Raw genomic sequence first — 26,148 nt, forward strand, 5'->3', positions numbered from 1 at the left:
GATTACAGGCGTGAGTCACCACAGGCTTCTGTTTTCGGTTTTCAGAGAGGAGGAGGATGCTGTGGGCTGCAGACACAGTTTAGCAAAGTGGCTTTAGAGACGGAAACATGGAAACTGCTTAGCCGAGGCCTTCCTACTTGTGGGGTGAGGGCTCCGGATGCAGGTCCCGCGGGCCTGGGGAGCCCCACTTGTTCCTCAGCCCCCGCAGCAGTCCTGCTTCAGGAGGAGGCACGCGGTGCTGCGCGTGGCCAGTAAGAAAGAACCCCGGTGAGAGGGGCGCCAGCGTGGAACCCCGAGGGCGGCCCAGGGGAGCCCCGGCAGGGCCTGGGGCGCCGGCTCGCGGTCGCGGCGGGCCGGGGGACGCAGGATCCGGGGACCCGGCAACCGCACGCGGGGTAGCGGGTCGGAGGCCGAGCGGACCCGACAGGGCCGCGCAGAGGGACCGCGGGGCCGCAGCGCGTCCGGCCCGCAGGTGCCCCGGGCCCAGAAGGGAGCGGCCTGGTGGGCGGGGCGGGGGTGTGACTGGGACCGGGTGGGCGTGGTTGGTCCCGGTGGGCGGGGTTTTGGGCGCCTGGTCTCAGACTTCCCGACTCCAGGTCTGCATGGGTCCCCTCCTCTCTCGGGAGTACTCCGGGTCCCGGGTCTCTGGGTTTGTCTCATAGCCGGCGTTACTCTGGTTACAGACTCACCGCTTAATGCCTATTTCCTGTCTTTTTCTTTTCTGGACTGGGGATTGAAACCAGGACTTTTGAGCTGCATCCCTGGCCCTTTTACACCCTAAGTGTCTGAGTCTCGAACTTGCGATGCTCCTGCCTCAGCCTCCCAGAGTGCCGAGTTTCCAGAAAAGCGTGCCGCCACGCCCTCTGGGTACTCATTTTGAATTTCCCCAAATCCATCTCCAGGAGCTGAGCCGTCCTGCGCGTCACTCGGCCCCTCTCTATCCCTGTAGGATCCAGTTTGTGGAAATTCACTCCGGCTTCATCCCGATTTTTCCCCCTGTGGTTATATTTGCTTTCTCCAGGACCCTGGAAAACTGTTTCCTTCTTTCTCTTTGTGTTAGTAGGTGAGGGGCGATATCAGCTCTGTTGTTAGAGGAGAAGGTGGGGGTCCCCGGGGCCTCAGCAGGAGCAGGGCCACAGGTAAACTCGTCCCTTCCCCTTCCCACCCGAGGGGACGGGATTCGCCTTACCAAGGCCACATTATCACAGATGGCTGCTGCAGAGCTGAACCAATGGGAAAAAAAATGCAAGTATCGATTTGCCATTTGCTAGCCGAATCGGTACCTCGAATAAAAGGTCAAGTTAGACAGAATTTTCCCGCAGTAACCTCAGCACCTCCGAGCTGGAAGTAAACCGCGGGAGTGAAGGAGGGTTCAACCCTCTGCGGCTGATCCACAGGGATTCGCGGTCAAGCCAGAGGGCCTCGTAGCTGGGAAGCCAACAAACACAGCGCGGAGGAGCCACTACGTCTCAGGTCTGAGCTGGAAAACATTTAATGGAGAAAAGAGAAAAATACAGGGGAAAAGTTGAAAGTGTCATGTTGAAAGAAGGAGTGAACAAAGTGGGAGCGATTTCAGTCCAATTATGATCAACTCCGATCAGGAACGGAGAGTTGCTAGAAGCCAAAATTGGGAGATGTGTGGGCCTTCAACGAGGAACGTACGCAGTGTTTTCTAAACTGAGGCTCTTTCATTTCACATCTCTCTTTTTTGCATCGTGTCTTCCTGGAGAACATGGAAGTGGGGTAAAAAGAAATCAGATCTTGTGTGACTTAAAGCTATGGGGCCCTGAGGGAAGATAATAACATCTCCGAGCTGTTGCTGTCACCTGCTAAATAGGATTGTTTTGAAAAGTAAATGATATAAAGTGCGTATGCACACCTGGAGCTGCTGTTCACAGATATAATTGCCACTGCTAAAATTACTATTCAGAATAATAAAATATTTCTGTAGAACTCATGCTACAGCTTTAATAGTCAACAGATAATTTTTAGAAAAAGAAAAAACTAATTCATGAGTAATACTAAGTCCTACCACACGTTTCCTGTTCTATCTGAAAGACAGTAATTCACAAGTAAAGATATTGGCATCTTCTTAGTTTTGATTTGTTCTATTTAAGAATAATCAAACATGGGCAGGGGATTTAGCTCAGTAGCGCTGTGCCTGCCTTGCAGGCACAAGATCCTGAGTTCAATCCCCAGTATAAAAAAAAAAAAAAAAAAAAAAAGAATAATCATCAGGCACATGAGCTTAAATATCACATGGTTTCTCATATATGAGAAACCTAAAGCATAAATAAACGAAGAAGCAAAATAAAAGGCAGATAATAGGAAATGGAGATTTTTTGCAAATAGAAGATGGAAGGAGGAGAGAAGGAAGGGAGGGGAGGGCAACATAGAAAGAAGGGGTGTTAAGTTCGTTTACAAGCTCCCCGCCATGAATGTAATTACTAAGTACTTCAAACATGGAGTAAAAAAATAAAATAAAATAAAATAATAGAAGAGTTTATATACTTTGGTATAAAGATGCTGGTTACAATTCTGTAGTGAAACTCAGATTGGATTAAAGCAAAAGAATGAAAACAGAGACATTTACTGGACTCCTCAGAAGATCCCGTGTCATTATACCACTGCACTTTGTTTGCTTTTTCATGCCACCGCTCAAACCCAGGGCCTTGGGCACAGTAGGCAAGGAATCTACCACTGTGCCACTGCCTCAGCTCAGCTCCTTGTCCTAAATCCGTCTCAATTTCAGATGTTTTTCACGTAGTCTTGTCATTCTCTGGGTCAGCCTCTGCCTTCCCAGGGTACCCAGGTGCTTGGGGGTGTCAGGAAAAAATGGAAGCTATTCTTCCTGTCCATGGAATCCTTACATCCCAGGGCTAGCGGAAGAATTAAATGGTAAGTTAATATTGCTCTCATTCTTCTCTCAGGAGGCCATACAATAAGATTTACATGAGGAATATTGAATTTGCACTATAAAGAAGTCCCTTAGGCATTTTATAACTAAATCCTTTTAGGCAAAGACCTGCAAAGACTTGCCTGGACTCACTAATGCTATTTATAAAATTTCCCAATTTTACATCAAACTGAGTGGACAGTGATAGGATAAATGTCCTTTGAGTCAACCTCAAAGAACATTGCAGTGGGAATGTGTGATGATGGATTTGTGAGAGGCCTGGACAAAACCCAGACCTGGGTGTGAGAGGGATCGCTGTGTGCTGTGGTCACAATACAGTGAGCTCACCATCCACACGACTGTCCTAGGGATGATGTGGACGTGAGAGGCAGAAGATCTTGGGGCAGGAGTAGGAATCATCAGGTTGTGAGTCCAAAGGCAGAGAACTGGCTATGCTGAAGAGGTCAGGAGGGACAAACAATGGGCAGCTATGAGTGAATCACAAGGACCCGGATTGAAATTTTAATGTAACACAGAGGACAAATGAGGAAAAGAATGACAAGGTTATAAAAAAAATCAGTGTCATTTCTGCGGCAGCTCCAGGATTTCTAGCGTAGGAGGTGACTGTGAGCAGCTATGTCTGAAGAGTGTCTAGCGCCATCTTCAGTGCAAGCACACTGGCTTTACTTGGATTGTGTGTTTAGTTAGAGTGGCTGGCTGTGGAATAAGGAGATAGTGATGTCTAAAGCACTACTCCTTCCAACTGTTAGCTTTTGGGTCCTGATAATTCTTTTCAGATTCTTGGCATCCTGAATGAAGAATTGGACAAGACACATGGAAAACATAGCAAGGATTGATAGTTATTGAAGGTGGAAAGTAGGCTCTGAAGAGTGAGAAGGTTCAGAGCAGCCCCACAGTTAATGGTGGGGGTCTTTTATATCGCTTGCCCCTAGATTGCTTCTTCCCCCTGTGAATGAGACATTTGGGGATGATTGTCCTAGCAGAGACGCACTTGATAGCAGATCTAAACTGTCCAACCAAAGGCCTCCTTGGTCTCATGCCAGATGTCAGTGGAGAATTGAAGATAGTGCTTTCTGATTGGTCTCATACAGTGCTGCACAATGATTCCGGATTCTGTGTTCTTCGAATGTGTCCTGAGACTCTGTGACTGCCAGGTCATACCCACTTGCTCAACCAGTTTGCCCTGTCCTAATCTCCAGTCTCACACTGCCTCTTGTACTATCAGATCCTCTAAATGGACCCGGAGAAGGAGGAAGTGGAGGAGGAGGAGGAGGAGGAGGAGGAAGAGGAGGAGAAAAGGTGACCATGTTGGTTAGGTTCTCCAGAGAAACAATATATATACTTGTTTTTAGTTCCTTGCTTTAACTAAATAACAATAACAACAACAACAATAATGATGATTTAGTAATAGCTAAGATAATTTCAAGATTTCAAGGAGCATCATGATCAAAGGATTACCAACCACCAGGATTTGCAACATCCCTTTCCAGACCACCAGAGAGATGCCTAGAAGACTCCAATAATCAATCTCTTCCTAACCTGAGACCCCTCTTTTTTGCGCTTGCCTAGGGCTGAAAGAAACTTGAACCTTGTGCTAGGTTAAGATGGTCTTTTGGGTGCTCAAGTCTGCCATCCTTTGGGTTTGCTGGCTTACTGAATAAATCTGTTTCCTTGCTTCTACAACTTGCCCCGATCCCTTGGTTTCCTTTTGAGTGGCAAGTAAACAGGTGTGGGTTCAGCAACAGTGTTCGTGACTGTTGTGTCCAGGCCCTCTGTGGATTGGACGATGCTGGCTCACACGGGGGAGGCCATCTATCTGTTTTACCCAGCCTACCAATTCAAATGTTCATATGTCCCAGAAACAACCTTACAGACACACCCGGAAAGAATGTTTAACCAAATACCTGTGGCCTAGTCAAGTGGACACATAAAGTTTACCACACAGTAATGGGAAAAAATGGAATTTTATTATGAAGATGATAGGAAAATCATGTTTCTGCTTATTTGCAAAGAAACCTAGCAGTTTTTGCAGCTACCATGGAAGAATTCTGATTTATGTGTGCAGCAGATGACTTTTATATCTTCACTTGTGGTGTCTCTGTCTCTATTGCTGCTGTTGCCAGGGTGCCATGTCCCCTGCTGCCATCTTCCATCTGGGGCCTCTCTGATGTCATCCGTCTGTCTCTGTGGGGCCCAGTCACAGCTCCCTGGAAAGACCTGTTCCAGTTTAGCTGCCATGAAGTCAGAATGTCACCAAAGGGGTCTGAAGAGGTCCCCCAAAGAGGGAATGGGGACTTTAACTCATCCCACCCACGGGGTAGGTTGTAGGTTTGTTAGCTTCAATCGCAGAAAAAGAATTTTCAGAACATGTCAGTGAGAGGCATAAAAGTGGTTCATTAGGCAGGCCTTTAAAAGTACACATTTGGAATAAAGTGCAGGCCTGAGAGAAAAGCACATTAGGATCCAAAGCTGGGCATATTTATGTGGTCTTAGGGTGTCTTCAGGATGGGTGTTGTAGGATTCATATTCCTACTATCTGTCAGCCTATCCATCTGGCAGGGTCTGTGTTAAAATGCAAACCATTTGCGTGTGTTTGAACCTGGAGCCTGCTGCCTGCTTTCTGTGACAGGAAGTACAATTTATAGGTGAAAAGCATGGGCCCAGAGCCCAATTTCTGGGTCTATTGTGTCCTTAAGACTCTCAAAGATAGGAGCTATGGCCTCACTGGTAGGAAGGAAATCACTCTGGAAGGCTGTACTTTAAGAACTGTCTAGGCTGGGCTGGGGGTGTAGTTCAGTGGTAGAGCATTTGCCTAGCATGTGTGAGGTCCTGGGTTCAATCCCCAGCACCAAACAGACAGAGCTGCCCAGGGCTGCTCCCTCAGCAGGGCCCTGTAGGAGGAGCTTCCACAGAAGGGGTTGGCACTTCCCCTCTTCTGTTTCTGATGTAAATGGCCACATTTTATGGGTTAACTGTGTATTCTTATGCCTGAAACCATCACTTGTTTATTCAGATCTTGTGGGTCAGGGAATAAGGTAGTGCCCAGGAGGTGATCAACGGTAGTAGGGACCTCAGCTCAGCTGTCTAAGCGTCTTTTAGGACGATGGCCAGAGATCTACACTTGGAACCAAGGGACCTAAGATGGCGTCACTCACTCACAGATCTGTCTTGAGGATGGCTTTTGGCCAGGGGCTTGGTTGCCCCTCTTTGTATTCTCTCCCTCTCTCTATCATCTATCATCCTTCAGTAGTTTAGGCCAACTCTCTTTACATGCTGGCTGATTTCTAAGAGGGCAAATATGGGAGTGTATTAAGGGATAGGTCTGTGAGGAAGATCGAAATATCCCACTCTGAATATATTTCTGTGGCATACTTTGAGTTATTATTCAAAGAAGCTGCAGATCTCTGCAGACACGGGAATAGCTCTGAAAACTTTTCTTTCTGTGAAAAAAAATGACATCTCTCTAGATTAGTAAACTGTGAACACAGGGTAAGGCTTTTTCTCTGATATCCCCCCAGCTGCCTAGGAAAGTTCTCACAGGAAGAAGAGAGTGGGCTCTGACACACGGCCTTGAGACAGATGACCATAGAAGGTCCCCGACTACAGCTACCTGGGAGTCTTGGTCTGGGTGAGAAGACCAGCTCTGTTCACCTTACATTTCTCTCTTCAGTCCACTAGAGCTTGTCATCACCCATCACTCCCAGCAGCCACAAACCCCAGTTTCTTCCTGTAGCTCTGAATATTCCTTAAGCTTCCACTACCTAGCACTCCTTTGAGTCTTACATTGTAGTTCACATTTGCACTATATTTGTGGCTCCCAGGTTTATGCGCAGAATAAAATTTGTTATTTTTTCTCTTAATCTATTATCGGTTTATTTCATAGACTAAAATTATCAAATGGAGGGAGAAGATACAATTGAAAACTTCCCTGTCTCAAAATAAAAAACACAGGACTGGGGTATACCTCAGTGTGAAGGCCCTGAGTTCAATACCCAGTAGCGCAAAATATTTTTTCTGCTTATAGTAGTCATATAGTGCTACTTCTTCAGCTTTCTATTGGGCAGTGCAGGTCCCAAGAACAGCCTAGACTCATAGAGAGGGGAAACAGATGCCCTCTTGGTGGGAGGAACTGTTGGTGGGCATCTTTACCATCCATCTATGGCAAGCCTGTGGGCTCATGCCCACATGGCTTTAATAAAGTCAGAACCTCCATCCATAACTGTCTCAAATTTCCTGTTACAGCCCAATTATTACTGGACATCTGTATTTGTTACACTTTTTTTTCTATTTAGTTAAAATATGCTTCCAATTCCAGAGTGGAAATCTGAGTTGAAACCTTCCTACAATTATGAAATGGGCTGTTTTCCTTTTCAAAGATTATCTCACTATGGTTTTGACCTCAATGCTGAAGGACATTTTGATACCCTTTTTTTCTGCTATACAATGTTTCTGTGCTGGAGTGGTCACAGGACAGATGAAAATGTCAAAAAGATACACAGTATAAGCTCCTGGAATACTTTTTTCTTTATATAGACGAATCTCACACAAAATGATGATACTCATAGCTTCAGAGTACAATTTGTCTTATCTCTTATTCATTTGAAATTCCCTCTTTCAAACTATTTTATTCTTTTCTTTTCTGCCTGGATTCATTTGATGAACTATCTGAAAAAGAGATTTATAGAGTTACATTTTCCTCATCTTTGTAGGCACAGATCGTATGCTGAGAAATGCTCTAGAAAAGCTTGGGTCGTTGGTGTGTTTAGCATTGGGCTCTGGAAGCTGGGATTTCTCTGGTAAACTGAATACTTAGGGTCTAACCATTTTAGCTCCTAGAAAAATCTTAGAAAATGTACTAATTTAATTTCTTGCTTTGTACCTACAGTATATGAAACATATTTGAATTTTGATTCATAATTGAACATCCTTTAGCTCCATGGCCGCTTCATGAAGATTATTTTCTGACACAGCTCTGCTGGGACAGAGCACCTGGGGTGAATATGGAAATTTCAGGAAGTGACTTTGTTGACAAAGTTGGGTAGTTTTAGTATAACTTTCCTTTTTCTGATAAAATTGAAGGCAGGCTCTTTTTTTCCCCCACAAAAATTGCTACCTACTTGGAGAATTTACTGTAAACCTGAATAATTTCTTTTGGCCAAATGAAGGAAAATTATTGTCACTATAATCACTGAGAGTTTTATTCTTGTTTTGCTTGGCTCTTCAAAAGGAAATGAGCGATTAGTATAGGATTGGCTGTGTTAGCAGGAATCCCAGTTCTTCCTAAGAGGAAGGCCCTGAACAATGGTGTGTGAGCTTTTACTGGGCCATTATTATAGTAAGTAGGTATATCTGTCCAGGCACATTTTGTGAGCTCCCATTTTAGTTAAATATACTATATCTTGCACATTTCCCCAGTAGACTTTTGATACTCTCAGAGAGCTAAAATTTGCAACCATAAAAGCAGTTCTCTGACCATGTGCTATTTTTATTTGCATTTGATAGGATAAAGTTTAACTTTAAAAAGAGTTAGGTGATGATATTTACTTAAAAAATAAAACCTTCCTAATATGACATGATTTGTCAAATCGAGGATAAGCTACAGAATAAGAGTGCCACATGCGTGTCCCCATCCAAATGCATGCTTAGGAAATGTGTGGTAACTAAGGATATCCTGTAGCTATGAGTTAGAATCCTTTCTGATCCTTGTAATGTGCATATTACATGAAGTCAGTCTCTACAGCTGTCTCGGTTGTTGCCCTCGTGTTTGCCTTTCACATGTTCCTTTATCTGTTTTTTCACTTGTTAATTCCCCAAGCTTTGAAAAACCTACCATGCACCAGGCAGAGGAGGTCTAAAAATGAGTAGAGCTGTGGTCCTACCCCACCGGAGACAGACATTTGTAGGGTGTTGTAACAAGGGGCTGAGGTCAGTAACGTGGATGCTAACAGGGGCAGAGGTCAACGGAGGCTTTTAGAGGAAGGAAAGTTCATGCTGAATCTTGAAGAAAGAGTGGAATCCCTAGGCGTCCACCAGATGCAAAGTGGGACTGAGGGTCAAATAAGAGCACTGAAGAGGGAATTATCGATGAAAAAGCAGAAAGATTTGTGAAGCTTGTCAGCAAAGCTACAAAGTGCATGGAGCTGGAGACCAGTTCTCTTCTAGACAGGGATCAGTCCTGTCAATGGTGGCCAGGGCAATTGTGCAACTTTTGTGTGGTGCCTGCCTTTAGGAGCTCCTGAAAAAGTAGTACTGTACCTTTGAGATCTTCTATGGGTAGCTATAATGCCATTCATTCATTTGTGAAAATCAAGATGAAGGAGTGCATATTCAGATCTTCCAATTTAGAAAGCTAGTCGGGGATTTAGCTCAGTGGTTCTGGCACCTGCCTGGCAAGCGCAAGGTCCCGAGTTCAATCCCTGGTACCAAAAAAAAAAAAAAAAAAATACATATCCAATTTAGAAAGCTAAATTAAGTGAGAAACAATCATACAGACACTTTGCTTTTGGAAGTGTGCAATGGGTGGCAAGTAGTTCTCAGTGACTGACCACCAGCCCTGTCCTCGCTGGCCCCGCACAGATCCCAGACACATGGCACCTGAGCCCTCAATTGGTAGTCAGATGGTTAATCTGGCTTTTGTTTCTGTAAATTTTGCTTTGGCCACCAGGAGGTTCAACACCAACCATAGTGTTAGTATTTCTGTCTGAGAAAGGTTTCCTCTTTTTTCTGCTTTTGATTTCTCCTTTTAAATGAATAAGGTCATCGTGATTTCAGCTTAGGATGTTTATAGTAAAGACACTCCAAAACTGCTTAGGGGAGGGTAAATCAGTCTAGATAGAATAGAATCATACTCTGGGAGACTGAAGCAGGAGGATCACAAGTATAAGCCCAGCCTGAGGACTTAGAAACTTAGTGAGAACCTGTCTCAAAAAAAAAAAAAGAGGTTCAGTGTAAAGGCTCTGACTTCAATCCCCAGTAATGTAAGAATTTTTTTTAAAAAGAAAGAAAAAAGAGTTTAAGGTGTAAAAAAACACAGTGCTGCCACCCCCGCCCCCAATCAGGCTTGGTTGCTGTGAAATTAGTCAAATAAAATCATAAAACTTAAACATCAGAGAGTAGTTATAAAGGATCATTGCAGCCAGTAATGATCTTAGCTTGATCTGGCTTACAAATTGTATTAGTCTTCTTAGGTGAAATAACAAAATACCACAGAGAAATTTACACAGTGGAGCACACAACAGAAATTTTATTTTCTCACATTTCTGGCAGGTGGAAATCTGAGGTCAGCATGGTTGATTTCTAGTGAGGCTTATTTTCCTGGCTTGCCAATGGTCACTTTCTTCTTGTGTCCTATGTAGCCAAAAGAGTCAAAGAGATAGATAAAGCTCTCTGGTGTTTCTCGAAAGGGCACTAATCCTATTTGACCCAGGTCCCAGCCGTATGACTTCATTTAACCATAGTTACTTCCTTAGAGGCTCCACCTCTGAATATGATCATACCAGAGGTTAGGGCTCTAGTGAATACATTTTTCAGGTAAGACATAAACATTTAGCCCATATATCTAATCAAACTAAATTGAATCCTGGGTCCCACAGAGCATGGTGTGTACTTTTAGTTTGGTCTTTAGCCTCATCACAACTGTGTGTCTCTTTCTCATGCATTTTGTTTATTTTTTTGAGTACTCTACTAGAATAGCAGGAAAACAAGGATTTTTGTTTATTTTTTCTCTACAGCAATACCTGCTTCATAATGAGATCTGATAAATAATCACTAAATGAACAAATGAATAAATGATGATATGGATTTTTAAGAAAAAAAATCCAATTTTGGATACTTTGAAAAGAGATAAAAAAAAGTCCTGAAATTTTTGAGTGGAGAAGTTTCCAGGCCATTGACCCAAAAGTTTTGCAGTTTTACTGCAAAGAGCCTTTCAGAACACCTTTCTTCCTGTGTGTTCAAAGTCAAGCTGAGCGTCCAGACAAGCACAAAACCCAGTGTTCAATGGAGGACTCAAAGGGAAATTATAAAATAGGAAATCTAGTTTTCTTGTTTTTGATATATCCATTGATTTCTTACCATGGTAACATTGGAAACCCAATATACTAGAAATTATTTTATAGTAATTGAAAGAGTCAACAAATTTATAATCTGTCCTCACATTATCATTTAGGAATTAATTGTAGCACAACCATGCCAGCTGCACTTAATTGCTTCCCCAAACTCTGAAAGGTATTTCATAAACAAGTGTTGTTTTGGCATGTGGTAGTTATAGGAAGTTAATACTTTAAAAATATTATCAGGGCTGGGGATTTAGCTCAGTGGTGCCACAACCTGCCTTGCAGGTGCAAGGTTCCGAGTTTGATCTCCGGTACCAAAAAAAAAAAAAAAAATCAGAGGTGACTGGTGAGTGTATTGCCAAGAAAATACGAGCCCCTTGTTTTGAATTGGCCTCCTTTTTTGTCCAGTCAAGTCTGTGTTAGAGGAAAGGCAAATGTCTACTCTGACTCCATTTACTTCATTATTTTAAGACAAGTTGAGAGTGACTCTTGTACCAGTTAAGCAGTGTTCCTCTTTGTCTCCCCAGTCCAATAGGTCCTGCTTAGTCAATGTTTACTGAACAGAGGGAATTTATTGAGCACTTATGATGTGTACACAGCCATGCCAGGGACTGTCAGCAATACAGCAGTATCACAATGCAGAATTTCTGGTGCTGCAGGTTTAGTGTCTCCGAGGAGATGTGACTACCAATGAAATGACCCTCAATGGTACAGGCGAATGAGTGTGTGCTCTTTTTGGAACTGAGTAGCTCAGAGCTCTGCTCTGGGCCCTTTTCTTTCCTTGCATTCATTCCCTTGCTGATCTTACTCAAGGCTTTTTAATGGCTTTAATGAAGTTTTTATGCAATTGGCTCTCACATGTGAATCTTCTATCCAAAATTCTTCCACCTGCATCTCAAATTTGCACATTTAAAGAAGCCTCCAGAAAACTCTCTTTTCGATCAAGCATTATCTTTTCAGTAAATGGCATCAGCATCTACCAGCCTGTTCAAGCTAGAAACCTGGGAGCGTTTTAATCTCTTCCTTTCCCCCACCTCCAATCCGTTTATTCCAAACATTACAGCTCCACCTCTTTACCTCCCAAATAATCCCCTCTAATTTTCACCATCTCTGCTGCCTCCACATGCTTTGTACCACCCTTCGCCCTCATGGGTTGTAGCAACAGCTCTCTAACTGGTCTGATCCTCCTTCCAGCAGTTGGTGTTAAAAATATAAGTCAGATTGTATTACTCATTTAAAATCCTTCACTAGGGTTTGTCCATGGCATAAGACAGCATGGAACCATACACACACACAAATTAATGAAGGCATATGAAAGTCGGTTCATCTGAATGAGATCTGTTGTAGTCTACCTGGCAGTGTTTTATCAATGTCAATCTCCTGATTTTGATGTTCTACTATACTCAAGGGTTCACAGAAATCAATCTATTAATGTTGTAACTTCATGGAGTCTAATTAGCTAAAAAGAAAATGTTTTAAAAATACTTCTAAGGGGAAAGAGATCCCTTATTGACTTTCCACTGCAACAAATCAGCTCCTTCCCAGGCCTACAGAAATCATTGCCTATGCTATCTCTTGCCCACCTCCTTTGAAACCCCAGACAATGTTATTCTCCCCTCAGGATTCCTCTTCAGCCTCACTGGATTTCTGGCAGTCCCTGAAACTCAGCAAATGCATTCATTCCCCAGGACGTTTGCATGTGCTGCTGTCTACCACTAGTGGTTCTTCTTTATCTTCCAGAGAAGTCTCTTAGACACCTAATATATTGGGCTCTCACTTGGGTCTTTTCTTTAATAGACACTTTGTGATCTTAATAAATGTTTACTTAGTATTCATTGGTACTTATGTACCAATGAGAGTGAAAAAAATCAAACAGATCATATCTGCTTTATTTACTAATGTATTCTTTGTCTCTAGTGTGGTGCTTGGTCTAGAGTCAATGTTTAATAAATGTTTATTGGTAAAAAGAATAAACAGATATGATTTGGGGTCCCAGAAAATGGAGCTGTCAGTGGTAAAAGTAGATTTAAGCAAGTCTCTTTCAAGCACTTGATAAAATTTGAATTAACAAAGGATATCTGGCTTGGTAAAATGTTGGGTTGTGTGTGTACAATTAAGATTCTGTCTTGAAAATATAAATGTGTATCACAAATGTGTGCAATTCTAGTTTATGTTTTATCTACTTTGTTATCTTTATCTTTTATGTTTTATTACTTTAATCTACTTTGAAATTCTTCAGTCTGCTGTAAAGCCAACTGTAGAAATGACCACAAGTTCTAAATAGTTAAAATCTCCAGCAATAATCTTTGAATTTATTTGGGCTCATTTTGATATTTTGGTGCAAGATCAAAGAAGGAGGTGAGGTCATTTTAGGCCATTTCATTTTTAAAAAACCATTGTTTTATTCCCATTACATTTTTAAATGCATACTTCAGAGAATTTGGAAAATACAGAAACATAAAGATGAAAAGAAATAGCATAGTTATATACCCAGTTATCTAGAGATTTATACTTGTATTCTCATACTGTTCTTTCTATGAATATTTCTTTAGTAAAATTAGAAACATTTTATATAAGAAATATCTTCATTTAAAAATATAACAGTAGCATAAACAGTTTTACACTAGTAGGTACTATTTGAAAGCAGTATTTTCATTAATAGGTGCCCAATTTATTTTATTATTCTCCTATGGTGTGGAGGCACTACAATTTATTACTACCCTTTTCAAAATTCAGGTGACTTTTTCCTAGTTTTACAGATTTGCAATGTGATGAATATCTCAGTACACAAATGTTTCTCAGTTTTTTGTTGGTTGGTTTGTTTTTGTGGTCCTGTCAGTGTTCCTAATATTCTCTTAGAATAATTTCCTACAAGACGAATTTTAGAGTCAAAAGGCATCAACATTTTTAAAGTTCCTGATAGTGTATGACCCAGTTGTTCTCCAGAAAAACTTCATTCCCGTGTCTGCAACCATGTTTCAGAGCTGCTTTGGCATTCTGCTTTACTCTAGACTGAAATCGGTATGAATCAGGCATCTTGGATTCCTGCCTGGAGGTTTATTATTTGCTTTTTTAAATTTTATTTTTTTAAATTTAGTTTTATTGGTACATTTTAGGTATACAATATAATGACATTCATCATTGGAAATTTGTACCTCTTCATAATCTCTCTTGGTTCTTATTTTTTCCTCTTTTCCCTGCCCTCCCTTCAACCCCTCCATCCCTCCCTATTTACAAAGACTTTATTTCCATTTTTTCATTTTCTCGTATTAATTGATTCCCTTCTTTCCTTTCCCCTACCCATCCCACTTTCCCTTCCCCTTTGCCCCTTTTCTTCCTATTTCACATTATCTATTATACCTTTTAGTCCTTATTTACACTTTCAGTTTCTCACACTAGAGAAACTATTTGGTATTTACACATGTGTGTCCTATTTATTTCACTTAAGAGTATTGGAGGTTTATTATTAAGGTACAAGAATGGCCTCACTTTGGGGTGGTCTTGTATCAGAAACAACCTCAAAGCTTGGATACCCAAAGACAGTATCGCCCTAGCTGCTGGCACATTATTATTTATTTCTTCATCATTCTAAGGAGAACTGTTAGCATTCGGGTCTGGTTTTTTGAGCTGTAAATTGGAGAGAAAAGTACAGGAGGTGTGTAGTTTAAATTCCCAGAGCATTCCCTCAGAGCAGTGAAAAGTTACATTTTTGAATAGATACCTGTATTTCATGGTCCCATGGTGTCTGAAGAATTTAGGGCATGATTAAAAGAGATGAAAGGAAGCAGTGTCAAAAGCCCTAGAAAATCTAGTGTGTCAAGCTTGAAAACGGGATTTCAAGCTTTGTGAATTCCACAGTCATAGCTGTGCATCCTGTCAGATTCGGGCCACTGAATAAATATCCTTGGAAGCTGGCACTGACATTTAAGAAAAAAAAAAAGTAGAATTAACCAATGACATTCCAGTAGGCTGACAAAGTTTTCTGGAAAGTAGTATTTTTTATTTTTAATGAGGTAGGAGCTGACTCCTCTTAGTCCAATGAGTATTTTTGGCTTTTCTGTCCATGCCTTCAGTATTTAATTTCAAAATCCTGTTGATGGAACACAGCAAGGAATTATTCACAGATTTGACCGTGGTGAAATACAGTGAATTAAAAACAAGTAAACAATGTCTTTGTGTGTGTGTGTACAGATATGGAGCATTGATGCAGAATTACACAGTCTGTAGACTGGAGAATCCAGTAGATTCACATAGGTTGGGACTTTCTTCTTAGATCTGTTCAGAGATGTGTGGTGGCTGTGGTGAGACCTAATAACCTCAGAGCAACAAAGCTTGGCATAAGTCTGCCTATCTTCAAAGCAGCAGTTCCAGTCGGGTTAAATTCCTCCAACACTGTATTTCCTGTTATTCAAGAGCTAACAGAGATCCAAATCACCCACCCAGCTTGTGTCATGCTTCCCTTTGAAGGCATGTTTGGGTGTTAACTAATTACTAGGCAAATGGGCTGTTGTTTCTGAGAGTTTTTTTTAAAGTATGTTTATACTGTGATTAGGCTATTTATAGGAATCTTTTTAAGCAGTTTTCTGAGTATCTCTCTATAAAAACAGAGAGAAAGTGAACAGAGCTGGGAGAGCTAGGAGCAGCAAAGTGAGCTCTTTTGGTGAGAGGGTGGTGCTGATGAGGTATGGCCCCCTGAATACCAGAAAAACAGTTCTTTTCATGCCAAATGGATATTTCTTGTGGTCACCAGGGTGCTCAACCTTGAGGCTGGGTTAGAGGAGCTGGCTTAGCAGGAGAAGACTGTTCCGCTCAAACTTAACCTCTGTCTTTGGCTTCTTTCCTGGCGATGAGCTGTCAACATGGCCAGCCTGCAGGATGGCTTCTTAGTTAACAGAGAAGTGGAAATGCCCTGACCTTGTAAATGCCAGGTGTCAACTGTCAAAGATAATACCTCAGGTGGGCACAAGGAGGGCACATCTGTGCCCACAAAAGGGAGAAGAGTGAGGTGTCCTGTGTGCCCAGGCAGCCTGGGCTGTGTGGGTCTGGTATCCAATGGTCAGTGGCTTGCTCTGGGCGTGGCTCCCCTCACATATTAAGCTCACGTGTGAGATCAGACAGGAACACACCTGGCCTTTCCAAACTAGATCTGACGGCCCCTCCATCATCCAGCCCTCCAGGCAGAATTCAGAGCTGGCCTGCCCACGAGTGGAGGATGGGCTGACAAAGGGTTTTCTGATCAAACCTTTATCACATTGAAAATATATGTTTTTTAATTTATTGGATGATCTTACCTGTAGCTTTTTTCCTTCACCCTTCTTTTCCATCATGTTTGTGATGATTGTGTATTACTCTACGACCTGAAACTGTCACATAGCCAAAACCAAGTGCTTAAAAGCTAATACTATAAGCTGGGCATGGTTGTTGCAGGGCTCGTAATCCCAGGACTCTGGGAGGCTGAGGCAGCTGGATAGCAAATTCAAGCTCAGCCTGAGCAACTTAATGATTTAGTTAAATTGTCTCAATTTTGGTTTTTTGGTTTTTTTTTTGGTACCAGGGATCGATCTCCGGTCCTTGCACTTGCACAGCAGGTGGCAAAACCACTGAGCTAAATCCCCGGGCTAATTGTCTCAAATTTTAAAAGGGCTGATGATGTAGCTCTGTGCAATCTTGAGTGCTACACACACATGCACACAAGAGACTAACACTATGAAATAACTTCCTGAAGTTGGTTATCTTCACTTTCAAAAGATCCTAATACACATATATAAAGTGTTACATTTCTTTTCAGAAGTACTGCTTCCATGGTACTAGTGTGATGGAAAGAAATGGACACGATAAACCAATTCAAAGAATGTCAAAGAACAGCCATTCTTTCCCCTAATGAAATCTCTGGGACCATTTGCTTTGGGTGGCCAGTGAGTATAATAGAAACTAATTAGCTTATTTATTTAATCTGCTATTTCCCTTAAAGTTATCATAGAAAGCACGATATGTCTCTTTCAAGTACTGACTATGCATCACTAGAAAAAGAAGGGTATTTCCCTTTCTAACCACAAAACCATTGACCTCTTAATAACATCAACAGTAATCCCTTAATAATCGTTAATAGTCATCTTTCTTTCAAATTTCCCCATTGTCCTTAAATGTCATTTACAGTTGGCTTACTTGAGCGAGGAGCCAGTTAACATCCATGCATTGCATTTGGCTGTTCCATCCCTTAAGTCTCTTTCAATCTAGAATGGCCTCGCCTCCCCTGGTGGGGGTTGTAGCTCAGCAGTGCCACCACCTGCCTGGCAAGCACAAGGTCCTGAGTTCGATCCGTGGTACCGGAAAAAAAAAAGGAATAAATGGAACACCCACCCCCCTTCTGTCCCTACATCAGTGACTGGATGAACTCTAGCTGGCTGCTCTGCAACAATTAGCTTTATCAACCGCCAACCAAGAAGGCAGAAAAACAATGGGCAAGAGTCTTGCCACCCTAACAAAACTTGGTGCCTGTATTCCATGACTCATATTTTGACCTGGGATTTACCTTAACCAGACCTCAAGAGCAAAGAGGACAAAATAAAAATCCTGACCTTTATGTGGATCTGACTCTGCATGTGGTAGGTCAGTGGCAGAACCTGGCTGCCTGTCACGGATTTGGCACCAGTTCCTCTGAACACCCACTGTGATTTCCTTCTACCTCCTGCAGCTCTCAGTTCCGTATTCAGACAGCTGATGCATTTGAGCTGTGGGAAAAGTCTGTACCTTTCGGAAGGCACAGCCCGCACCTGCACTATTCAGAGTCTCCCTAGTGAGGAGACTACACTAAGTGCAAAGATGTTTACACAATTTCTCTTCCGCTTGGTTGTATCTGGTCTTTTTCTCTGTTCTTTTCCCATAGAAGAGTGGAAGCTCCCATGACAGAGTGGCAGTTAGGACAGTATTAATGCTTTAAATCTTACAGTTTGGGTGCATGAGGACATGGGGAATCATTTTTAACTCACAATGAAAGGAAAGAACAACTGAAAAATCTGACTTCTACATGAAACACAAGGGCTGATAAAAATATGGTGTATATTTAAGTACATTTAGTGCAGTAAGAGACACATGGCCATTAATTCCCCTCAATACTCCTCTTCAATTTGAACACACTGATGCCTTCGTTCTTGACACTTTCTGCAGCAGTTCTGAAAGTCTTCTTTCATGAGTGTCTTCAGTTGCTTTGTCATGGCTGTCTTGATGTCCTGAATGGATTCAAAATGTTAATGGAAATTTCTGTCAAATGCAAACATTAGAGTGTGTCCTCATCCATTTTATTGACTGGATCTGGCACTGTGTGACTTCTAGGTCTTTCCTAAAGTCAAAATAACCATGAAAGGAAAACATTGGAATTGATTCAGGACACCAGGACAGCCACAACAATGCAATTAAAGACCCTCAAGAAAGAAGACTTCTAGAACTGCTTCAGGGAGTATATTTTGAGGGGGATTGATGGCAATGCGTCTTCTGCTGCAATAGATTTTTTAAAATGTAAATATTCATGGTATATTTTGATCATGCCTCACATTTAGGAAGTTGTATGCACTGGTTACCTGGGATGGGTCAGATGTTGCACTTATGGACTAGAATGCTTCAGTAAGGCTGTATCCCAGTTCCAGGAAGGACGTTAAACTGGGTACTCCGAGGTACCTGCCATCTTCCTACATCTTATATTCTCAATCTGAAGTGTCAAGAGATTGGATGAGACCTGTAAGGTTCCATTCAACCATGAGACTCCGTGACTTCATCACGTTAATAGCAACTCCAATTTTCCCATTTTGTCTCTCTCCTCCTTCCACTACTAACCCCTCCCTGCAGGCCCTTGCTTTTGTGTTTATGGGGAGACTCTGTAATGTTAGAGAGCCATGAGTCAGAAGGGCCCTGTTCTTAATCTTCAAGTATTACTTCACTGGTCAGGTAATTTCCTATCTGCGTCTATGTTTTCCCACATAGCTATGGCCTACCTTTCTACTTAAGACCAGTGACTCCAAATATGTTTATGCTTAAATATGTGATATCACAAGGTTGCTTAGAAATGGTTGGATTAATAGGGTCAGGGATTTAGCTCAGTGGTGCTGCCACCTGCCTCGAAAGTGCAAGGTCCTGAGTTTGATCCCCGGTACCAAAAAAAAAAAGAAAGAAAGAAATGGTTGGATTAAGAGAACATAGATCAGTCGAATATGATAGTACTGAATGGAATAGTTGAAAATCAGCACACACATTGCTGACATGAAAAAGAGGAATGCACTGGGCTTGGAGCCTGTGCCAGGTCTCTGCAAGCCCATTATCTCACCAAGGGCACAGTGGCCCAGGAGGAAGCTGGCCAGCCCACTTGGCAATGAGCAAAGCAGTTTGCCCTTGTTTACCATGTAATGCAGATTCCAGCTCAGGGCTCCTCCCATTCAGGACAATTCTCCTCCCAGTGTTGAAACTCCACTTTCAAAGTCATATATTGGAGCAACGTTATTGTTTGTATCTACACTGTGTGTAATTCACTACTGTTACCTCTTTCTCATGTGTTAGCCTATAGGACAGATACCACCGATAAAATTATAAAGCTTTCCAGAATGATTCATATTTGGAGAGAGATTCAGCCGCAAGACTCATGCCAGGCAGCCATAGAAACCACAACCTCAATTTGTGCCTTATAAAAGTTCTTCTATGAAGCTGAATAGCCCCAAATTCCTGCTTTGTATTTTCAACATAGATTGAAACATAGGTTATTAATGTGTATGGCTATCAACCCCTCTCTCCTTTCTATTTTTGCTGCCTGGTCGGCACACCCATGGCCTTTTGAAGTAGCTGGGATATAAATATAAAATGGATTTGAGGCCCATTAGGAGTGGAGAACAGCTGACAAGGCAGCGCAGAGCGCAGGGTGTGCAGGGCCTCCCCACCCGCCCAGGCTCGTTGGTTTCGGTCTGATCACTGTGTGCTTTATGCTGAGCAGGCTTTAATGATCTAAAGGCTGGCATAGGAAGCAGGGTTTCTTGCCCTGCGCCTGTCCGTGTCTATTTGTAATCTCTGTGGTAATTAAAGCCAGACTTTTTGTTGGAGCATTATCTTTGGCAGCATTTAACGTGTGGTAGTAGTGTATATGCTCCTTTCTAGATTATTTTTAAAGGTGCACATTATATGCTAGTAAAATGTTTAAAAATCGTTTATGGCTCAGAGTTTGTTGGCATCCTCCTTCCCCACTGATGGGAGTGTCAGCTTGTGAGTATTAAGTCCTTAGGTTGGGAAAGTACTTGTCTAAAAGCAAGGTGAGCATTTAGAGTGACATTTATGATCCCTTCTGCAGACCCTGGCAGGATTTTTGGTTTTGCTACTTTGCTTTTGGAGGTGTCATTTCTTAAACTTTCACGAGGGAAGATTGCTATTGCTTATTAATGATAGTGCACTTACAAGTCACATTGTTGACAAATAACTAACATTTTTCTATCAAAAGCTGGGAGTCATGTATAAGTTTTGAGTTAAAAATGCTCCATATAGGGCCAGGGATTTAGCTCAGTGGCACTGCACCTGGCTCACAAGCTCAAGGTTCTGAGTTCGATCCCTGGTACAAAAAAAAATGCTGCATATAAAAGAGGTGATTGAAAAATATGGTGCAGGTTAAAAAAAACTTATTCCAGTAGAAGGCATACTTCTACAAATGATGGGCTAAGTGTGTTTAGGGTGAGAGGGAATATACTGAGGAGGATTAATGGCGAGATGTGCCTTTTACTGTAATAAATTTTAAAATTTAAACATTCACCTTATTTTTGACCACCCCACATATACTTAGCTAACCACTTTCTCTAACAAACATCTATGAAGTGGCCACTAGTGTCAAACACTATGCCATGGATGGTTATACAGATGTGATCTCAGCCCTCCAATACATAGTAGCTTTTAGACCCAGTTTAGTGAATTCTTAATTTTTTGTAGACTATTTGTTTTTCTATTACAACAATTTAAAGATTATTTTGGCTTGATATATAGATAGCATATGACTTCAATTTCTATGCTCCCGTTTTTCCAGCTGTTTCTCAGTTTTCTCTTCTGTAAAATGGGCCTAATGATAAAACCTACCCAAGAAGGCTGTTGTCAAGATTAAATTAGTTAATAGGTGTCAGTGTTTAAAACAGTGCACAGTGACAGTACGAAGGAAGAGCTCAGGAAATACTAGCAACCCTTCTTATCATCTGTCCAAAAATCGTCTGGATTTGCAGTTTCGGGTTGATAGGAGCATTCTGAATCATGTGGCATTTTACCAGAGGTATGTTTATCAGCAAACTTCTCATTATGCCAGGCTTGGTGGTGCACACCTATAATCCCAGCACTCTGAGAGGCTGAGGCAGGAAGATTTTAAGGTTGTGCTCCCCCTGGGCAATTTAGCCACTTAGCAAGACCCTGTCTCAAAATAAAAAATAAAAATGGGCTGAAATATATACCCGCTATTTGCAAACAATTCAGTGTGCAAACAAAAGTGATCAGCAAAACTTTGCTTCCTTTTGCAAACTCCACATAGAGTGACAAATACAACCACAGCCATCTTCCCCACACAAACACAAATGCAAGCATCTTTCCCCAAAATGTAAAACAAATTAAGTTCATGAACCGAGATACCACAGTAGCTCAATATGAAGACCCTGGGTTCAATCACCACTACCAAAACCAAACCAAGAACTCTTCCTATCACATCTCAGCCAAATTTACTCTTCTTGTAGGAGTTTGTATCTTAGCGTTGTTACCACCAGTAACATAAGCCAGTTCTTTATTTCACCATACTCCCACCTGCCACGGGGCCTTTGCACATACTAATCCTTGTCCTGGAATGTCCTTCCCATTTCTCCAAGTAAACCCCTGCTATTCTTCAAAGACCACAGCTTGAGCTTTCTTGTGCTGAGGTGGCCTGTCTGACTTATGCACCACTTGCCCTGCATTCAGTGCAGGTGACATTTTACATTTGAGGGTGTGATTATTTGATTAATATCTCTTCTCTCATCGCAATATGAGCTCCCAAGAACCAGGGAAGTATGGAGGGTTTTTTTTTTCATCATGACAACCCCTAGCATCTAACCCAGCCCCTGTACTCCATGCTACATACTTAACAAACATTTGTTCAAAGGATGCATTAGAAGGCTGTGTAGATCATGGATTATTTGAATTAGTTTGTGTATCATTTATTATTTAATGTTAAAAATGACACAGTGTTTATAATAAATACTAACTATGCAGACATACATGAAGAAATGAAAATGCTCCTATACCCTGTACTCTCACCTCCCAGGGGCGTCTGCTGTTAATTAATAACAGCCCTCCCAGATTTCTTCTCCCTGAGGCTTGACAGTCATACACGAGAACACATACGCACCGTTACGGTTTAGTCTAAAACCTCTCCCTAAAGTCTCAAGTGTATGGACGGTGAAGAGTACAGCAGATTCATCCACTGGGAGTTCCTAGCTAACTGAGCTGTTAGGGGCTGGGTGGGAAGAGCTGACCATGGGGCGCCTCCTAGAAGGATGTCCCTCTCTGCCGTTCACTGCCATAGGTGCTCACCTTCCTCTGCCAGGCCCCTCTGCCATCTTGCTTCTGCTGAGGAGCCAGACAACCCAGGGCTGACACTGTGAGCTGAAATAAACCTCTCCTCCTTTAAGTGGCACACGTGGGGTATTTTGTCACAGTTACGGAAAAATGACTAAAACTTACAATGTATGGTCGCATAGCAAGTGGGACCATAGCACTCCATATTTTTTTGTTTTATTGAACACTAAAGTGGAGCTATTTTTCTAGGTCTGTAGCCAAGAGATCTCATTCATAAAAATGATTAAAAATACTTTGGAAAGGTCTAAAAGACAATAAAATGAGTGATCATGAACTTTCGGTCCAGCTTAATAGAGATTTTTCAGTACATTCCCACCACAGTAGAATTTGGTCCCACCTTGAATTTGGTCTTTCTAATCTTTGTGCATTTCCTTATCTTTTGACCCCTGAGGTTTTGTCCATACCCTTGGAGAGTCTTTGCATATTTCCAAATATGGTAGAATTCAGTATGCATCCTCTGCAACTTGCTATTAACACTCAACATTGTGCTTGTGAGTTTCATTCAAACTGAACTAGGTCACGCAGGCATCTTCGCATTCCTTAATGTAGAGTATGTCACTGTGAGCAGAGGGTGTGACTGGTAGCCCACCTCTACCGCTCCTTTTTTGGCTGTTTGAATCAATGCAGCTATAAACACTCTTGTGCCTGTCTTCTTTCGTGCACATGGGAGAGGATTTCTCCAGAGGTAGACGTGGCAGGGCCTGTGAGGAAGTAAAGGGCATGTACATCTCCAATCTTACTAGGCACTGCTCAACCCAGTTCTCCAAAGTTCTTTCGTTGTTGTTTTTACCCCTGCTTAGTAGCCCATGAAAATCATCTACACGAATTTATTTCATGGCGTTCTGTGGATATAATGTATTCTAATTTATTTATCTATTCCCAACCATACTTACTGAATTCTTTTAGAGGAGAGTAAAATCGCATGAAGTGTAAACTCTGAACTGACATGACTGCAGCTGGAAGGCCCTGGAAGGTCTTTGGATTCCTATTAGACATTCTCCACTTCAAGGGTAAGGTCAGTCAGTCGCGCCGTTTGACCCCTTCTCTTCCATGGACCATGAAGCCAAATGTGATGCACTCAGGTCCCCTCTGGATGCCCACAGTGGAGGGAGGTGGGAGGGCAGAAGGCCAGAGCATGGGAAAGGAGTCTCTGCAGAGGCCCAGACAAAGCCGGGGGGAGGAAACATCCCCTCTTTGCGTGCACCTGTGGAAACCCCAGTGAGTATCAGCTCACACGCTGCTCCTGGGCTTCATTGTCCTGGAAAAGGGGAAACAGATGGCAGTTTAATAAGAACTTGATAGCATTGTTCGGGTGAGCAGGAGGCGTCCTCTGGGGAACTGGGAGAGGCATTCAGCTCAGAGCCACAGCAGCTTGGAGAAGGAGCTTCCTGTGGTCGCTGCCTCGCTCCCCACCTCTGTCCCACAGCAGCCTAGAGGAGCTGGGCATCCAGTCCTGCTGCAATTCCTGCCAAATCTCTCTGGAGAACCAGGAGCTGTGACCCAAGGGTGTGTGTGTGTGTGTGTGTGTGTGTGTGTGTGTGTGTGTGTGTAGGACTGGGTGATGGACTGGCTAAGATAGGGAAGCCCACGTTAGCCAGCGGGGCCCAAAGCACAGGGCATGAACAGTGTGGTACGGCGGGTCAATAACCCTGTCCTCGTCTTTCCCTTTTTCCTTTCCATGTATCTTGACCTTCAAGGGCTCCCCTGAGCAGCTACAGCTGCTGCATTTTGTTCCCTTAGGAAAGATGGAGAAGCTACAGGTTCTGCACCCCCCAGCCCTGTGCGGCAGCGGAGTGTCAAACATGGCATCCGAGTGATTGTTCTTCTGGGAGCACAGGAAGCCGAGCTTTTGTGGTAGCTTTGGCTTCTGAGTTTGCCTGACTGAGGAGACAGAGTCGCCGCCTCTGCACTGTAGGGGAACTGGTGAAAGGACACCTCTGCTTTGGTGGTGCAGACAGGCGCCTTCTCCAGTGTTCCCACTGCACCCCTCACCTGCTCCCCCCATCGCCCCGTTTCTCCTGTCCTGTGTATCTGGGGGTGACAGCCTCACCCAGACTCCTGTAAGGAGCCCCGGGAGGCCTCGTGGACTGCCCACTGCAGCCGAGTACCTGCGTCCTGCCCTCTGATAGGCCTGTCTGCTGGTTTCCACACATTGCTCCTGGCGTCCATGATTCCACAAAGCATTGCTTCCTTTTCTAAGCTGTCTCTTCTGCAGTTCTGTTGACTAAATAGAAGCCAAAGCTGGGTCTGGTGCTACAGGCCTGTAATCCCAGCACTCTGGGAGGCTGAGGCAGGAGGACCACAAGTTCAAGCCAAGTCTGGGGAGCTTAATGAAACCCTGACTCAAAATTGATTAAAAAGATGGGCTGGGGATGTAGCTCATGTAGCTCAGTGTGAAGGCCCTGAGTTCAACCCCCAGTAACACACACAAATACACACACACACACACGCCACGCCTTTTTCAAGGGGCACATAGGGCCTTTCCTGACCAGGCCCCTGGCTGCCTTCTGGCCTCATTCATCTGCCCCATGATCATGCCCAGCCATCTTGAGAGGTGGCACTTCCTCATTGGTCCAGGCCCTTTTCCCATCAGCCTCCTCTCCTTCAGTCACAGCTCAGTCTCCTCACCTCCCCGACTCATTGCTTCCGCCATGTCAGGAGGTCAGGGGCATCTCTCCTCCTGCAGGCCACCCAGTGCTGTCACCAGTGGCTCCTCCTGGAGGTCTCCATGGCATCTGCCAGTGAGTGGCCTGTGTCGTGACTCTGCGGACATCATTTCCGGTGCTCCTCCAAAGTTAGGCACAGTGACAATCCTCTCTGCTCCTGCTCCAGTGCCCAGCACTCAGGTGTGGACAAATAAATATTCTGTAAATTTCCTTGGGGGATGGGGTGGGAATCTTAGGGTGTTAATGTCTCCCATAGTTTCTATGAGACTTGTAGAAGGGACAAATCCTTGAGAACGCCCATGGGTTCCAAGAGATCCTCATCACTAGCTGATGCCTTACATTCCTGGCACCACCTGCCACTTTGCTGATGAGCGACCAACTGGCTGCTGTGCAGGAACTGATGGTGGACCCAAACCGGGGCACCGCTGCCATGTGTAGGGACAGGAAGGTGGAGAATGGCACATCAGCGGTCCAGCTTCCAAGGATCAGCGCTGATGTTTTCCCTGGGTGCTTCTGTCTGTGCCTTCTGCACAAGCTTTGAGCAAAAATAAAGCCCCTTGTGGGGCACAGATGTGAAGCTGGCATCTGTGGCTGGTGAAGGGGGCAACAGCCAATGGGGCAGAGGCTGTGTGGTCCACATTTCACATCGTTCCTGGAGAGGTGACTGCAGACAGCGTCAGGACCCTGCTGATGCCCTGTAGCCCTCCCCACTGCCCTCAATTTCTCAACTGCAAACAGATCAATGAAATATTTAAAATTCTGACAGAAATGACAACTCCAGGAGGGAAAAAAGGGATGGTTTCAGCACTGGATGAAAGATGAAATACATCTAGAAAAGCAAAACCTTTTCTCCCTACATAAGACCTTACATATTTGCCTTGAACAAAATGTTGTGAGGTAA

At 43.2% G+C, this 26,148-nt stretch overlaps 1 protein-coding gene across 2 annotated transcripts in view; it reads left to right on the top strand.

Moving 5' to 3' along the window:
* Positions 1-538: 538 nt before the first annotated feature.
* The window catches only part of Fam124b (family with sequence similarity 124 member B), a 49,705-nt gene continuing 24,095 nt past the window's right edge, over positions 539-26,148 (top strand). For both annotated transcript variants that reach the window (XM_087205986.1, XM_087205985.1), the window contains exon 1: positions 539-25,427. Coding sequence is in view for 1 of the 2 variants with exons in the window: in XM_087205985.1 (XP_087062111.1) it covers positions 25,110-25,427 (318 nt within the window). In the remaining variant the exon portion in view is untranslated. The remainder of the gene's footprint in view (positions 25,428-26,148) is intronic.

The sequence above is a fragment of the Heterocephalus glaber genome, unplaced genomic scaffold, assembly GCF_053883595.1.
Source record: "Heterocephalus glaber isolate CG9 unplaced genomic scaffold, H.glaber_assembly_v1.0 deba00000621, whole genome shotgun sequence".
In the NCBI taxonomy this organism is placed as follows: Eukaryota; Metazoa; Chordata; class Mammalia; order Rodentia; family Bathyergidae; genus Heterocephalus; species Heterocephalus glaber.